General features: G+C 42.1%; 1 protein-coding gene across 3 annotated transcripts in view; it reads left to right on the top strand.

Moving 5' to 3' along the window:
- EPS8 (EGFR pathway substrate 8, signaling adaptor) overlaps positions 1-16,714 on the top strand; it is a 270,753-nt gene that overhangs the window by 133,403 nt on the left and 120,636 nt on the right. For all 3 annotated transcript variants that reach the window (XR_014026992.1, XM_081331801.1, XM_081331802.1), the window contains exons 16-17: positions 2,533-2,641; positions 3,823-3,960. Coding sequence is in view for 2 of the 3 variants with exons in the window: in XM_081331801.1 (XP_081187927.1) it covers positions 2,533-2,641; positions 3,823-3,960 (247 nt within the window). In the remaining variant the exon portion in view is untranslated. The remainder of the gene's footprint in view (positions 1-2,532; positions 2,642-3,822; positions 3,961-16,714) is intronic.

Below are 16,714 nucleotides of genomic sequence, written 5' to 3'. Positions count from 1 at the left end.
TTGTTGTATTCTGTTTCTAATCATGTAGCAGCTTTCCTTCATGGTGATTTTGCAATCTAGTTGCAAAGGCCTAGCTTATCATTTTTCAACTTTTTAATATCCCCAGTCAATAAAACTTCAAATCTAAAGTCATTTATAGCTAAGACTAAGAATCAAAATGGAGTGTGCTAAACTTGGAAAATAAAAATAGAATGCCTCCAGTAGATAGATTAATATGATTTTTCCCCCAAGCCAAGGTCCTAATAAAAGTGGAACTAATTGCAGTTAATGGATTGCTTCCCATGCATTTATCTTCTTTTTCTTTTTATCATATTGAAAAATATAAATTGGCAACAACTCTTTAAAGGACCTTTCTGGGCCACATCTAAAGCTTTATGAGGCCATGTGTATCTAAGAAGCCCCAGGCTATTTTTTTAATTTCTAACTAATCTCCTTCCCTGTTGTCATAAATCGGTTGTGGTAAAAGAATCCTCTGTGCATTGGCCTCAGCTTACTTCTGTGATCTGGATCAAAGGATGTAACTCTCGGTAGAACATGTGCTTTGCACACGGGAGATCTTTGGTCCAATCCTTGGCTGAGAAAAGCTTATCTCGGGCTGGAAAAAGATAGGACAACGGTGACCTAATTGGTCATTGGCCTGATTTCAGAATGAGTTTGTTTTCTCCTTGGTGAAAATCTGTCCTTTGTTAGTATATAATGTACATCTCATCGTGTGCATGGATATTGAACAAAACTGTGGAAAACTATATTGCAAAAAAGTATGATACCATTTACAAGATATCTAGATACCATGTGATCTAGATATTAAGAGTTATATTCCATAGAGTGTTGTTATAGCCTTGCCCTGTTCTCCAGCCTCAAGGTTTGGGGAAGGAGGAGCTGTCACTGTATCACACACATACAAAGATGCACATAAAGGAAGACAATTGTGGATAAGGAGCCACAATTTTGTCCCCTGCTCACTATTTTATCCCCTGTGTGGATAGAGATGGCATTACTCAAAGCCTGGTGATGTCATTAAGATGGATCATTTCTTGGATCATTTCTAGAGTATTTGGGGACCATGAAGGGACGTTAGGATGGAAATGAGAACAGGAAAGGATCAGAAAGCAAGCTGTTCCCATTTCCAGCTTTAGAAATTGACTGAATTTCAGTGGCAGGATTTCAGTCATTGTTTGAGGGGGGTTGATTGAGGTAAATGCAGGGTGGAAATAAATTTGATTTCCTTCTCAGACACCTTCCATTTCCATTCTTCTTTTTATTGTGTAATAAAATATAGTAAAGAGAAGAATTGTGCCGCTAAAAAAAAATCAGAAATTTTGCTGGCCTACTTGGACAGGAACATCTAGTGATGTTGAGAAGTTGGATTTTGGCTTGTGGGCTACAGATTACTCACCCCTGGATTGAGTAAGGATCAAAGTTCTATTAAACCACAATATCCTTTCTGGATATTTCACATGTATGGCCTTGAAAGGAACTAGGTTTGTGAAAATGCACTTAACCTGGATTCTCCATTAATCATAAATTCATCGAGCAGGCACGGTTTACCCTAACTTGAAAAATCCTACACATGATTAAATGTAGTACTGTGGAGGAATCCAACTGCTAAGTCTTTTAGAGGCCTGATTATGTTGAATAAACACAGCTGTACTGATAGCTAAAGATGTTACCAAAGATGAGGTTGGTTTCATACTTAAAGGCTTATCACCAACACTGACCGGGCAAGCCACCTGTATATAAACAGAGAGCAAACCCCATTCCTTTCTATTACTGATGATATTACCAAGTTGGGTAATGAAATGTCTGCCAGAAAATCACCAAGCACAGAGAGCATTAAGGACTCCTTGGTTTACCACTATTTTATATATGCGCAACAATGCACGCACAAAAGAGCAGCCTTTCACTCACAACACCACAGCCACCATTTTGCCAGTTTTAACACCCTGCTCTCTGCAGAACACATCTCTGCAAAAAAATGCCAAATTATCACCAAGTAATTACAACCTCCCTTCGCCTAAATTTTTAAATTAGGCTTGTGGCTCTCAGTGTATGCTTCGCTTCCAGATAATGTCATTCATCTGTAAATCCTTTAGAAATATTTTTTTATGCTTCCTTAAATACTTGAATTAGATGCAATACAGTTTCCCACAGGTTCAGTGATATAGTCAGTCCACACCAAGTTGAGGCCTGTTCCTCTTGTATTCCAGGCTGTAGAGAAGCATTTATATATTTATGATACTGGCCTAGAGTCATGTACGTGAGATGGGCAGCTACATAAATCGAATAAATAAATCAAGCACGTCATGAAAGATGTGAGCAGGCTGATGGATATTTGCAACTGCCTCAATGGGGAATAGGGCTGCTGGCTGTGGCAGCCGTCTGCTATGGTGATGGGCCTCTAATAGCTTTTGCCTGGTAGTAAATCCTGAGCTAATTATAGCCAATGACAGGCAGAGCTGCCTTCTCTTCTCTTTTTGGCTATGCAAATCTGCAGGAGAGCTGGATAACATTTTGGCTTACTTGCTTTTGTAGAAATTATGAAGCGCATAAAACTCCGATCAAGAAATATGCCAAAACCAAGTATGACTTTGTGGGAAGAAACCAGAGCGAGCTGTCAGTTCTGAAGGATGACATTTTGGAGGTAATGGTGCTTCTTTAGAAACACACACACACACACACACACACACACACACACACACAAACACACACACACACACACACACACACACAGAGGTAGTCCTCGACTTATGACAACAATTGAGCCCAAAATTTCTGTTGCTACATGAGATGGTTGTTAAGGCTTTACAACCTTTCTCGTTATTGTTGCTAAGTGAATCACTACACTTGTTAAATCACTAACAGGGTTGTTAAGTGGTTTTGGATGGTCAATAAATGAATGTAAGTCAAGGATTATCTATAGACCAGGGGTAGGCAACCTTGGCTCTTTTATGACTCGTGGACTTCAACTCCCAGAATTCCTGAGCCAGCATGGCTCAGCTTGGAAACCTCTCTTTTCCCTCAGCTTGGCTGGCTCAGGAATTCTGGGAGTTGAAGTCCATGAGTCATAAAAGAGCCAAGGTTGCCTACCCCTGCTATAGAACTATTTCTTTCTTTCTTTCTTTTTGTAAAAGTTTTATTGGTTTTTTACAATAACAACCTTAGTGCCTGGGGTACAGGAAGTCCCCTATAGATCTATTTCTCTGCTGTCAGGCATTGGATGAGCTTCTCTAAACTAAGCCATAAATTATGTTGGATAATCATAGTGACTACAGCATTTGAGCCATAACCAAGCAACCCATGTTATAACTCAGCACACTGGCTGAATTCAAGCCATGTGTGAAATCTGTAACTTTGATATCAGGAAGGCCATTCACCAAATAGTCTGCAAAGGTGTCTTTCTAACTTTCTGCCCCTCAAAGTATATCACTTGTGCAGAAGGAAGGCAATACATCCACGAAGGACTGGATCCTTCCTACAGAATCATTTCCTTTTCCTTTAGAGTTATGTCTTCCTTCCCTGAGACTCTTGTTCAGGGGGGTCTTCAAACTTGGCCTTTTTATGACTTGTGGACTTCAACTCCCAGAATTCCTCAGCCAGTGTGCCTGGACGAGGAATTCTGGGAGTTGAAGTCCACAAGTCATAAAAGGGCCAAGTTTGAAGACCCCTGCTCTTATTCTATGCAGGTCATAGGCACTCAGAAAGTGAAACATCTATATCAGGATGCCTTTTAGTTTAGGTGTCTGTTTAGGTAACCTGTTGTTATTTAAATGGGTCTGTGGAGTCAGACCCGTTTGTTGTGACAACCTTTGTTTCTTTTTCCAGATTCTTGATGACAGAAAGCAATGGTGGAAAGTCCAGAATGCAAATGGATTGACTGGATTTGTGCCAAATAACATCTTGGAACCTCTCAGAGCTCCTGAAGGTGTCCCTACAGAGCCAGCTTATGCACACACCATACAGGTATCTCCAGTTCTTTTAAACAAAGAATATCAGGTGCAGGTTGGCGGGACTCTGTCCTCAGAGAGACTGAATAGCCTATGAGAAACAGAAGAAAATCTAGGTATGAAATTCTGCAGAAGGGTAGCCTAGGCCAGGGGTCTGCAACCTTGCCAACTTTTAAGACTTGTGGACTTCAGCTCCCAGAAGTCTTCAGCCATGGCTGAGGAATTCTGGGAGCTGAAGTCCACAAGTCTTAAAAGTTGTCAAGGTCGCAGATCTCTGGCCTAGGAAATGCAGGCAAAGGCAACAGATTGGGACTCCGGTGTTGTGATTCAGGGTCAGCCTGTGGGTTCGGCAGTTGGGTCAGATGACTCAGAGGAGGAGGAGGGGGGTGTTGAAGACCTTGCTGAGGGGATTGAAGATCTTGCTGATGAGAGCCCTCAGCCAGGCCCCTCACACTTGGTCACCACGGAGACCCAGCTGTGTGAGCCTCACAGCGTGGATGAAGATGACCCACAGCTGGCCCTGCTCAAGGACGCCCGACGCAGGAGGCAGTCAATTAGGAGTAAACAGAGGAAGGCAATGGGGCTTCTCGGAAGGAGGCAGAGAGAAGCCACGCCCTGAACTCTATATAAGGGGAATGTGTGGGGAGGGCTGGTTTGCTGAAGGCAACCGCTTGGATAGTTCGTGTTTCTTAAAGCTCCTGTTTCTTGGTTCGTGTCTTGTTTGTTTTTGTAGCTATAAATTTGGCAGGCGTAATTCCAGCCTCTTGCCGTTTGTAAAGGGGTTGTCCCTGCCTTTTCTGCAGGGCCGGTAGCAGGCTGGTACAGAACATCCGGATAGCCTGGTGGCCTTGAGTTTGAATTCTGTACGACAAGGATACAAATGAGGTCAAGTCAGATGGACGCTTTGGTGGAAGTGAAGTAGGGAGAGCCCAACATGGAAGCTGTAAAAGAGGGCTGTAGAACCTCTAGTTCTGCAAAAGTTGGATCACATCTACTGCTATTACCACCAGCTAGGCTGATTTTAGCTCATGGGAACCCCACCTAATATGAGAACCACACGTTCTCCAGGCCTGCATTCAGCTCTTGCCCACTTTTCAGAAGGAGCTTTTATTAATTTAACTTGTTTATTTATTTATGAAATGTATGCATTGCCTTAATCCCATCTGAACTCATGCAAAATGTTTCTAGGTTTCCTAAGAAGCTTGTTAAGTAGCCTTTCTATTCAATCAGGTAACAGCAGAATGATGAGCAAGGGGAACATCAGAAAAGTCAAGGGGCTTAGCCCTGAGGGCTTGAGTAGCTCTTTTATTAAAAAGGCATCTTACAGCATACAAAATAAATTCGTTTAATTATTAATAATTCCAGCATTGTTTCTCTGGAAACACGAAGCAGAGTCTGCTCTTTTGATGTTTCCTTTTTATTGCTGACATTTATAGTTTTGGTTACCATGGTTTGGATTCTGATTCAGCTTTTATGCCTTTTAAAAAAAAATGCTTGTCATGTCTTGATAGTTATTGATGCCAAAGAAGGAATTTGAATTATTTAAGGTAGGGGTTTTTCCTTTGCATCCAAACTGTCCTTCTTCAATTTCCCCAAGTTTCTTTTGGATGTGTGAAGTTGTTTCTGCTGCACTTTGCATGGGTGTGAATTGTTATCTTTTTAAAAAAAAGAAATATGTTTTATTGAATTTTTAACATAGTCACCTTAATATTTCGTAAACATCGTATTGTCTGGGTTTATATTTAAAAACAATTAATGACAGTTAATTTCTATAATTCTATAGTCCATATAATGGCTTTGCTTGATTTTCTCTTCTTCCAATAATATTCTCTTTTGCCAACCTTAAATTAATACAATTCTTATTATTTGAATAAATGAGAATTAAATATAGATATTTTTCTTATGTTTCTGCAAATAATAACCACATCAATATAAACCTTCTTTCCTAACTGATCTTAATTACTTTATCATATATCCTGTTTATAAAATTCTTATTTAAATTTGTTATCCCCACAATATTCAAAACATTTTTACTGGTTAATCCTAAAATATTCCCTCTGATAGATCTCATCATCTAATTTCTTAATTCTCACTTTAGCCTTTTTTTTTGCCAAACATCTTTCCTGATCAATATGCTTCGCTGAATCAAAAATTCTTCCCATAATCTTATAAATATTGTTGCAGGTACAAAAGACAAAACAGGTAAGATGTTTTTATAGGCAGGTTTCACCCCTTTGAAAATCTTTTCTTTCTTTCTTGATTTCCTTATAATTTTTTGTCTCTTAAGCTCTCGTAGTTCTCTTGGCAGAATCCATTTTGTCAAATCTGTTTTCTTGTCATCAGACTTATTTTTGTGGTCTTAGAGCAGGGGTGTCAAACTCAATTTCATTGAGGGCCGCATCAGCATTGCAGTTGCCCTCAGGGGGCCGGGTGGGTATGGCCAGGGTGGGCGTGGCTTACTGGGTGGGCGTGGCTAGAGTGCGTATGGTCTACTGGGTGGGCATGGCCAGCTCTACATCGTTCGCATCAAGGGTACCTATGGGGGCCTGGGCAGGAGTGGGACAGATCTGAGGGTCTCTGGCAGAAGGAGGGTCTCTGGGCCAGGGCCAAGGCAGTGGGGGCCGTTCCCTCACTGTTTCCAGGATGGCTTCGCGGGCCACATGAAACCACTTCGTGGGCCGGATCCGGCCCCCAGGCCTTGTGTTTGACATGTCTGTCTTAGAGTAAAAGTTATCTTTTCCATGTCCAGTATTTCCTGCAAATTTCTATCTGGGTTAAGTCATACTTCCTTCTGTTGTTAGATTCCATCTTAAAATCTATCTCCTCTGGCTCATATTCAGTTGTCTGTTTTGTCTGCTTGCTCTCTATTTTTATTTTCTGAGAGTTTTTGTGTTGTAGAGTTAAACTGGAGATGTGTTTGTTTATACTTTCAAAGTTATTTTTAATTTCCTCATGGTTTGAGATCATTATTGTTTGAATTAGTTGCAACATAGCATAGATCTCCTGGAAATTATTTGGTCTTTCTTGGTATATCCTTTCTGCAGATCTCTGATAGCAAATCAGGGTTTTCCTTTCTCTGCAAACAGCTTTAGAATCACAGTTAAATTAGTATTTATAATCCAGAAAGGTCAATTTTTTTCTAAACTTTATAGTTCTTGCTTTGTAGATAGCTCAAAATGTTTTCTTTTTTTCTTTTTGTCACAGTTGTTCTCTGTTATTAAGACATTGAAGGTCACCAAACACAAGTTATCTTGTCCTGGGCTTGTAGTTCCTGTAATAGAGCAACTACTGTTGTATATTTTCATCCATCATTAGATGTCAGCACCAGTTCATTTTTCTTCTATTTTCATGATTTAAAAGGAAAATCCTAACAGATTCCACCAATTTCAAACTTGTCCAATTAAGTCTTATATTAATTTCATTTCAGTATATCTTCTGTTCCCCCTGAAAAGTTTAATTTGCCGCTTCCGTCTGTAGGAGGGTGGGGCAAAGATCCCACTCCTTCTCACTTTCAGAGGCTTTTTGCTTCTTGGGGTTTTTTTCTTTTTCCAGGAAATCGGTTTTCAAGTTGAAGAGAGAAAATCAGTGTTCTTACCCAGTTCCAAACATATTGTTTACAGTCAGCTTAAAATAGTGCTTTTGGGCTTTGGCTGCTTGTAGCTTGGGCTAGACTCTGGAGTTAAGCTAGCCTTTCTCCTGCTGGTTTCTGGAGGGCTTTTCCCAGGCTGATCGGATTGACCGCCACCTCTCAGCACTCAGCAGGACTTCCTTCCTTCTTTGTTGCCTCTACGGTGCAACTTCAGACCCATTTAGGGTCCCTTCACAGGCAGAAATCAGCCATAAGGTGCGGAGCCCCGCAATCCCTCAGCTGCTGTGCTTCTGCACAAAACCGGAAGCCCCGAATTGTTATCTTTTCTATTGGTGTGGAATTCTCTACAAAGGTATGTAGACTGTTTGATCTTTTGGATCAAAGGTTCATAATAATATGCAGCCTTTGAGTATCATCAAAACATGCATATTTTTTAATTGTTTGGTATGTTGAAATGAAGTGACTTGATTTTGTTAGTACTCTGAACAGAAGCAAATCATCGCTATTAGACTGGAAAGTGGAGTTGTATGAATTTAGGTCAATTCCAACTTTTGAGTCAGTTGAAAGATCAGTCCATTTTAAACGTTCAGATCAATTAGCAAAATTAAACCTTGTTTTACTGGAACAACTGAGCTGATTTGGCCAGACCTTGATTTGGCCTTTTACAATACAACTGGGACAGAAGGAGAATGGTTGAGACATTGGGATTTTTTTTAAAAAAAAACTTTGTTTTTTATTGTTTTATTGCTGTTGTGAACCACCCAGAATGTGTGTGTGTGGGGGGGAGGGTTTGAAGACAGATGACCACATAAGTCTTTTAAATAAATAAATTGATTGTTTGGAACTGATTTGCTGCATGGAACATTTATAAAGGCAGTAGGCAGGCAGGACATAGAGAGCGAAGGAAGAAAGGAGATACGAAAGGAGAGGGAGTCCTCCATAAGGTGCTAGACTGGAAGCAGGGTCTAAATAAAGAGAAGACCCTGTCTGATTTAATGGTTCAAGAATTGCACTAAAGAGTATGACCATCAGTCATAGAAGTCCATTAAATTATTTTGGACTTATCCTTCTCTGCTCAGCCTAAGGTAAAGGTAAAGGTTCCCCCCGCACATGCGTGCTAGTCGTTTCCGACTCTAGGGGCCAGTGCTCATCTCCATTTCAAAGCCGAAGAGCCAACGCTTGTCCGAGGATGTCTCCGTGGTCATGTGGCCAGCATGACTAGACGCCAAAGGCGCACGGAACACTGTTACCTTCCCACCGTAGTGGTCCCTATTTTTCTACTTGCATTTTTATGTGCTTTCGAACTGCTAGGTTGGCAGAAGCTGGGACGAGTAACAGGTGCTCACTCTGCTATGCAGTACTCGGGATTCGACCCGCCAAACTGCCGACCTTCTGATCAACAAGCTCAGTGTCCTAACCCACTGAGCCTACCCAAGTTTTGTTCCTTGCAATTCTATGAGGTAGCTTGGCTGACTGGCCCCAGTTTACCCAGTAAACTTCCACTGCTAAAAGTTACGTGAACCAGGTGTCTCTTGTCTCATTTCACTGCACCTGCGTGACCTTAACAGAATATTTTTCTTAATAGCTATAAAATCCACCAAGCAAATATCAGGACTGTGGGGATTTCTTCAGTTCCCAAGTTATGTATTTTCTACAATGTTCAGATTGTATTTAGATGTGACCCTTCTTTTATCCCTGAAAGCAAATTAAATTTTCTTGTTCATAGAGCACAGGAATTTCCTTCGTCCTGATCCTTCTTGACATGAGAGGACCATTTATATATAGTCCTCACTTAATGACCCATTGCTTAGCGACCATTCAGAGTTGCAACAGACCTCTCTGGAGCTATTTATGATTTGTTTTCAAAATTCTGACAGCTGCACACAATACCCACCCTGTAGTCATGTGATCACATGGTGGGTGCTTGGCAACCGGCTCACAGCCGTTTGCAGCATCCCACAGTCATATGACTGTAATTTTCAGCATCCTGGTTTCTGGCATTTACTTCTGGTTTCTGACAAAAAATGTCCATTGGTTTTGCTTAACAACAGCCGAAAAGGCCATAAAGTCAGGTGTGGTCATCTATAAATCTGCTTAATGATCACCACAATTTATGGCCATAATTCTGGGCTCCATTACAGTTGTATATCAAGGATTACCTATACATTGGGTAGATGTATCTTAAAAATATTGTTCTTGTTTGGATGGTGGACTCAGCATTTAGGAAAGGTTTGTCCTCTTTCCAGATAATTATAAAGATTCTAAGAATTCCATCAAATTCTTAGCATCCTTATAATCAAAGTCCACGTGGCTTTGGAGAAACAAGTCTTCATGGACACCTGGAGTCCTGCAGCCAGTTTTGGTCACCATATCACAAAAAAGATGTTGAGAGTTTGGGGGGAAAAATCAGAGAAGAGTAACTAAGATGATAAAAGGCCTGGAGACCAAAACATACGAAGAATGGCTACGGGACTCGGGTTTGGCTAGTCCAGGGGTCAGCAACCTGAAACAGTGAAAGAGCCACTCGGAACCGGTTCCCTCACAAAAGGAAAAATTGAGAGCCGCAAAAAATGTGTGCACATGGACGTACATGCGCACATGCGCAGAACAGGGTTTGACTGAAGAGTGGAGCCAAGGCGAGATATGCACCTACCCTGCATATTTGAATTGATTGGTTGAACTTTTTTAGTCCCACTTTTTTTTTTTGGACTACACATAGCAGAAGACTGGGAGCCGCAGGAGACGGCTGAAAGAGCCGCATGCGGCTCCGGAGCTGCGGGTTGCAGACCTGTGGGCTAGTCTAAAGAAAAGAAGAAATAGGGGAGACAGGATAGCAGTATTCCATTATCTGAAGGGCTGCCACAAGGCACAGGCGGCCAGGTTGTTCACCAAAGCACCAGAGGGAAGGACGAGAAACAATGGTTGGAAACCGATCAAAGAGAGAAGCAACCTGGAATTAAGGAGAAACTTCCTGACAGTGAGGACAATTAACCAGTGGAACAGCTTGCCTCCAGAAATCGTGGGCGCCCCATCACTGGAGATTTTTAAGAAGAGACTAGACATTCACCCGTCTGAGATGGTATAGGTTCTCCTGCTTGAGTAGGAGGCTGGACTAGAAGACCTCCAAGGTCCCTTCCACTTCTATTCTATTCTATTCTATTCTATTCTATTCTATTCTATTCTATTCTATTCTATTCTATTCTATTCTATTCTATTCTATTCTAAAAAGGGACGCGGTGGCTCAGTGGGTTAGGACGCTGAGCTTGTCGATCGGAAGGTCGGCAGTTTGGCGGGTCGAATCCCGAGTGCTGCATAACAGAGTGAGCGCCTGTTACTCGTCCCAGCTTCTGCCAACCTAGCAGTTCGAAAGCACGTCAAAATGCAAGTAGAAAAATAGGGACCACTACGGTGGGAAGGTAACAGCGTTCCGTGCGCCTTTGGCATCTAGTCATGCCGGCCACATGACCACGGAGACGTCCTCGGACAAGCGCTGGCTCTTCGGCTTTGAAACGGAGATGAGCACCGGCCCCTAGAGTCGGAAACGACTAGCACGCATGTGCGGGGGAACCTTTACCTTTACCTTTTATTCTATTCTATTCTATTCTATTCGCCACAGCTAAAGCAACCTTCCAAAGCTGTAATGTGGCAATATACACATCCGCTCACTAAGCATTGCAGAGTAGACAAATGGGTGCTGTGGTTGGTTGCCTTCTGATAGGCACGTCTTTCAGGAAGTCACACTAATGATGTCTGCCTGTTGTAGGCGGCTGTTTTTCTCAGATTCTGCTGTGACAAGATGTTGCCTGTCTCCCACGGAGACATCTCTTTCCCTCATCTCTTTTTCTTCCGGTGAGAAGAAAAAAATGGAATTTTCTCAGCTTTGGTTTCTATTTTTTCCCCCCAGTCAACTGGATGACAGTGGACCTCTCTTTGCTTAATTCATCACCCCGACATTTAGGGGTTTTGCTGGGGCTGTGCACCTGGGAAGGGTAGTATCTGGAATCATTCCCCGTATTTTTTGTTTCCTTATTGTTTTCCTGGTGTCTTATATTCTACCCATTAGTTTGTGGTTTGTTTTTTTTTCATTGCAATGTCGCTTTCATTCATTTCTCCCATCTGGACTGAGAAGCAGGAGAGAATGTTCTCCTGGAGGAGAAAGAGGTCACATCCCAAGGTGCAAAAAACTTTAGGGTGAAAAAATATATAGAGTCTTCTGATTTCCTGGTTTAGTCTACTTAGTGGGGCTGATATGGGTTCTCCATACTATGCCCCATTTCCTCCAGGATCTTCTGGAGCTGTAACACAACCTCCTTCTCAACAGCTTTCCTTTAAAAGAGAGGAATGTTTTAATTTATTTGATGTATCTCCCACCTTTGTTATTTTGATAACAGAACTCAAGGCAGCCAACATATCTAATACCATTTCTCTTTCCTTTCCCCCCACAACAGCAACCCTGTGAGGTGAATTGGGCTAAGAGAGGATGACTGGCTCCCGATCACCCCACTGGCTTTCATGCCTAAGGTGGGACTAGAACTCACAGTCTCCTGGTTTCTAGCCTGGTGCCTTAACTGCTATACTCATGGAGACTGGATAACAGTTGTCTAGAATTGTAAGGTCCAAATAATGGCTTCTTGAAGAGAGTGTGCACCATCACCTCCTTTAGGGCAAAAGGAATGCCTCCTCAAAGAAGTTGAAGCCATTGTATGGATCCAAGAATATGTCACCTCCTGAACAACCAGGAGGGACATGGATCTAATAAACAAATAGCTGGACATATATTCTAGAACAGAGGTCCCCAATCTTTGGGGCACCAGGGACCGATTCAGTGGAGAGAGGATCAGGGGTTTCATGTGCTACCTGCATCCCGCAGATGGGGCTTTGCTTGTTTGTGCAGCCCGGTTGCTGGCATGCTGCGGCCCAGTACCGGTCCACAGACCGGGGATTGGGGACCCCTGTTCTAGAAGATTGTGTCCACTTTAGTTGACATCTTGAACTTCCTGGATCAAGGATATCTAGGTCTTTTAAGAATGATGCTGTGAAATATGTCTGAGAAAATGATTACAGATAGTCCTCGGCTTACAACTTTTCATTTAGCCCTGTTTGAAGCTACAGTGGCACTAGAAAAAGCAACTTAGGACCATTTTTCACACAATCGTTGCAGCATCCCCCAGGCGCACGGGATCAAAATTCAGACACTTGGCAACTGACTCATATTTATGATGATTGCAGTGTCCCAAGGTCACATGATCCCCTTTTGTGACCTTCTGGCAAGCAAAGTCAAAGGGGAAGCCAGATCCACTTAGCAACCATGTTCCTAACTTAACAACTGCGGTGGTTCACTTAAAAACTGTGGCAAGAAGGTCATAAAATGGGGTAAAAATCACTTAACCACTGTCTCACTTGACAACAGAAATTTGGAGCTCAATTGTGATCATAGGTCGAGGATGACCTGTACTATTGTTAAATCCAGTTTATGGAATACAGTGATAGCTGGAGCCTATTGATGGGTTATATATATAAAGGGTCCCGAACGTGGGGAGGATCCGTAGTTTTTTGAAAGAACGTTTGGGGTTTTGGGTAGGTAAGAATACGCTTCCTAACTCTAAGTAAGGCCAGTAGTGAAAAATTGGTTGCGATTGAGATATAAAATACATTGTTACAGAGTAAAGCCCAACATTTTGATTCCTCCTCAACATTTCCAGCCAATGCTACGTATCTATTAAAAACACAGCAAATTAGAAAGTGCATCCAGAAGTTTTGTGCAGGAATGATTTAAAAACCAAGGTCAGAAATCCTCATGCTGTGATCCATAAATTAAAGAAAGTCACAAATTCATTGTCTACAGCTGAGCGCCAGCTTGCATTTTCCTTGTTCTATGTGTCTGATTCGATGTGTGAAATGAGGCACGTGGTTGAAACGTTCTCAGATCTCTGCGGTGTTGATCTGTTTAATTTGGATGCTTCCTCCTTTTGTTTGTCGTTTGTCACATTTTGGCTCTCTGTTTCTTGCCTTAGCATAGCCATAATTGTGAATTCAGATTTGCGTGTGACATTCTTGTTGGAAAAGACTCAAAACCTCATTGTGAAAACAATACCGTCGAAATCTTGCTGGTTTACATCTTTGCCTATTTCCGAGAAATTGTTTATTTTTTTTATTTTAATTCCATTTATATCCCGCCCTTCTCCGAAGACTCAGGGCGGCTTACAAGCTTAGCAATAGCCTTCATTCTATGTATATGCCTGCTTATTAGGGCTTTCACACACACCCCAAGCGGCATTATTACAAAGGCAGCTTAATTGCCCCCAACAATCTGGGTCCTCATTTTACCTACCTCGGAAGGATGGAAGGCTGAGTCAACCTTGAGCCTGGTGGGATGCGAACCTGTACTAATTGCAGGCAGCTGGTGTTACTTAAGGAGGCATTAGCCCACTGCTCCACCAAGGCTCACAATACTCTGGACTACCGTGTTTCCCCCCCCCCCAAATAAGACCCAAGCGGAAAATAAGCCCTAGTATGATTTTTCAGGACACTCGTAATATAAGCCCTACCCCCAAAATAAGTCCCAGTTAAGATTGTCAGCCAGACGGACACATTTAGTACCGTATTTCCCCCCAAATAACACCTAACTGGAAAATAAGTCCTAATGCACCTTTTGGAGGAAAAAATAATATAAGACCCGGTCTTATTTTCAGGGAAACATGGCAGTATTTTTATGAAAGTAAAGTAAAGCTTTCCCCTGTCCAGTCATGTCTTACTATAGGGGGCGATGCTCGTCTCCATTTCTTAGTCGAGGGAGCCAGCATCGTCCGAAGACATTTCCGTGGTCATGTGGCCAGTATGACTATTCACCCAGGTGCACAGAAAGCTGTTACCTTCCCACCAAAGTGGTACCTGTTTATCTACTCTCATTTGCATGCTTTCAAATTGCTAGGTGGGCAGGAGCTGGGACAAAGATGGGAGCTCACCCTGTCATGCAGCGCTGGGATCTCGAACCTAGGCTGTCAGTGTCTTTAGCCACTGAGTCATCGCATCCCCTAATATTTTTATAGTCAAAAATATATTCAGAGTTAAAACTTGCTAAAACCGTTGCCTTGTTCTTAAAATATTTGACGAATAACCTGAAATATCTATTATTTTAGGAAGGCGGATTCTAGAGGTTGATCTTAACAATTAGAGTCAAGAATTGGGTCCTTCTCTGAAATACTATGGAAATTTGCTTCTGGCCAAGAACTGGCTGGGAAGTCATCTGAGACCTCCATGTCTACCACAGAGTATTCCTCAGAAAGTGAAGAATTTCACAGATGCACGTTTCCTCTCATTCCGTCACAATCTGCCTTCTCCACAGTCAACAGCATTAGGTGGATTCTGCCAGGGAAGCAGCAGGACCTGACTTCCTTTCTTGTGGTTCTCCCCCTGAAGCCAGAAACAAAGACCAGGTGTCAAAGTTACAGTCAAGTGCTCCAATTTCTCCTTTGCTCTAAATCTTTTCCATTGACAAGTCATTAGAGATTGGAAGTGAATAAGGGAGGAGAAAGATTCTGTTCTTCTTTTAAGGACATAAGATTGGCATTCCCTATTGACCAAGTCATTACAAAGGATTCTAATGAATGGACATGCTGCATCACTGTGTAATTAATGTGAGCCGGACAAAAAGAAAGCTATCGTGGCTGGTTCCCGATCCTTTGTATAGTTTGTAAGCAAAGTTTTGCAAACGTAGACCTCTGAAATCTGAGGCTTTACTAGGAGCTGCGACTGATGGGGTCCTGAACCTGTGGAATGGAGGATTTAGCTATTTTCAGTCAGTCCTTCCCTACCTGTGCAACCAAAGGTTTAAACCAGGGTTTTTCAAACTTGGCCCTTTTATGACTTGTGGACTTCAACTCCCAGAATCCTTCAGCCAGGTACGCTGGCTGAGGAATTCTGGGAGTTGAAGTCCACAAGTCATAAAAGGGCCAAGTTGGAAGAACCCTGGTTTAAGCCAAGAGGATTCTGCTAGTGTGCTACAGTGCTGGATTTCAGAGAGCATAATTTCAAAGGCTAGCTGCAAGGGATCAGTTCAGATCTTTGATAAAAGCTACTATTTCCTTCCCTGCCTGAGAGGACAAAGGAACATAGTAGAAGGACCATAATGTGACTCTCAGAGATTGAGTTTTCAAGCCTGCTTTTGGAGTTAGTTGTATTTAGTGGCTTCAACAGGCAAGAAGTGGCTTCAACCATTTACTTTGAAGGGATGTGGCTCTCAACAGAAAAAGTTGGTCAGTCTCTTTATCTCTAAAGCAGTATAGGTAGTCCCCAGCCTATGACCATAATAGAGCCTGCCCATCAGTGTCATGAATCACGATGGTCATAAAATGGGTTGGTCATGCTTATGATCATTTTTTGCTGTGGTTATAAAGTGGCTGTCGAGGTCATTAAGCAAACCAATGGTTCTCTGGGGGCATGTTAGATGTTTGTGCTGGTTTTTGGCAAAACCATCATAAAACGCAGTGACATGACCAGGGTGCAGTGCAAACAGCTGTCATAAATGCAGCTGTGCTGCTGAGTGGCCAAGGTTCAGTCACATGGCCATGGGGGAAGCTGACCGTTGGAGCTTCAAATCTGGGTCATAACTAGGTGCAACATTGGTTGAGCACAAGTTTGAATATTTGCTAAGCAACCGGTCATAGGTCAAGGACTATCTGTATGCCAATTTTGTCAGCTGTTGGTCCCTAAAGTATCTAGAAACTTATAGGCTGGGAATGTACAAACTGACGGCCACCCTTGGCATTTAAACATCTTGCCTGAGGTCATGCAGTACTAAACATAGTAAGAGAAAGCTAGAAAAAAAGCTACAATTGACTTGATTTAATGTTAACAAGTCTTAAAACCTTGGTTTGCATGATTTTTCTTTCTTAAGCTACTAGTTTCTCTTTTGTTTTATTAAAAATTGCAATTCACTGTATGCAATGGAGTTAGGGAAACCACATCTCAGAATGTCTGCAGAAGGAATCAAAATTTAAGTCAAGATCACAGCCTTGTCTGCGCAATTAAAGCTTAATGTCTCCAGGTTGAAAGGCCAGGGCTTCAATTCCAGAGTCCTGGCTGCCATTTTGACTTTTTTTTGATCCACATCCAAGGCTCACATCCAAGGCTTATGGGTGCAGCTCTGGAGACAAATTGTTTACATATGAATAATTTGCTT

The sequence above is a fragment of the Vipera berus genome, assembly GCF_964194415.1.
Source record: "Vipera berus genome assembly, chromosome: 6".
Lineage (NCBI taxonomy): Eukaryota > Metazoa > Chordata > Lepidosauria > Squamata > Viperidae > Vipera > Vipera berus.
This window is presented reverse-complemented; position numbering and strand designations above follow the sequence as displayed.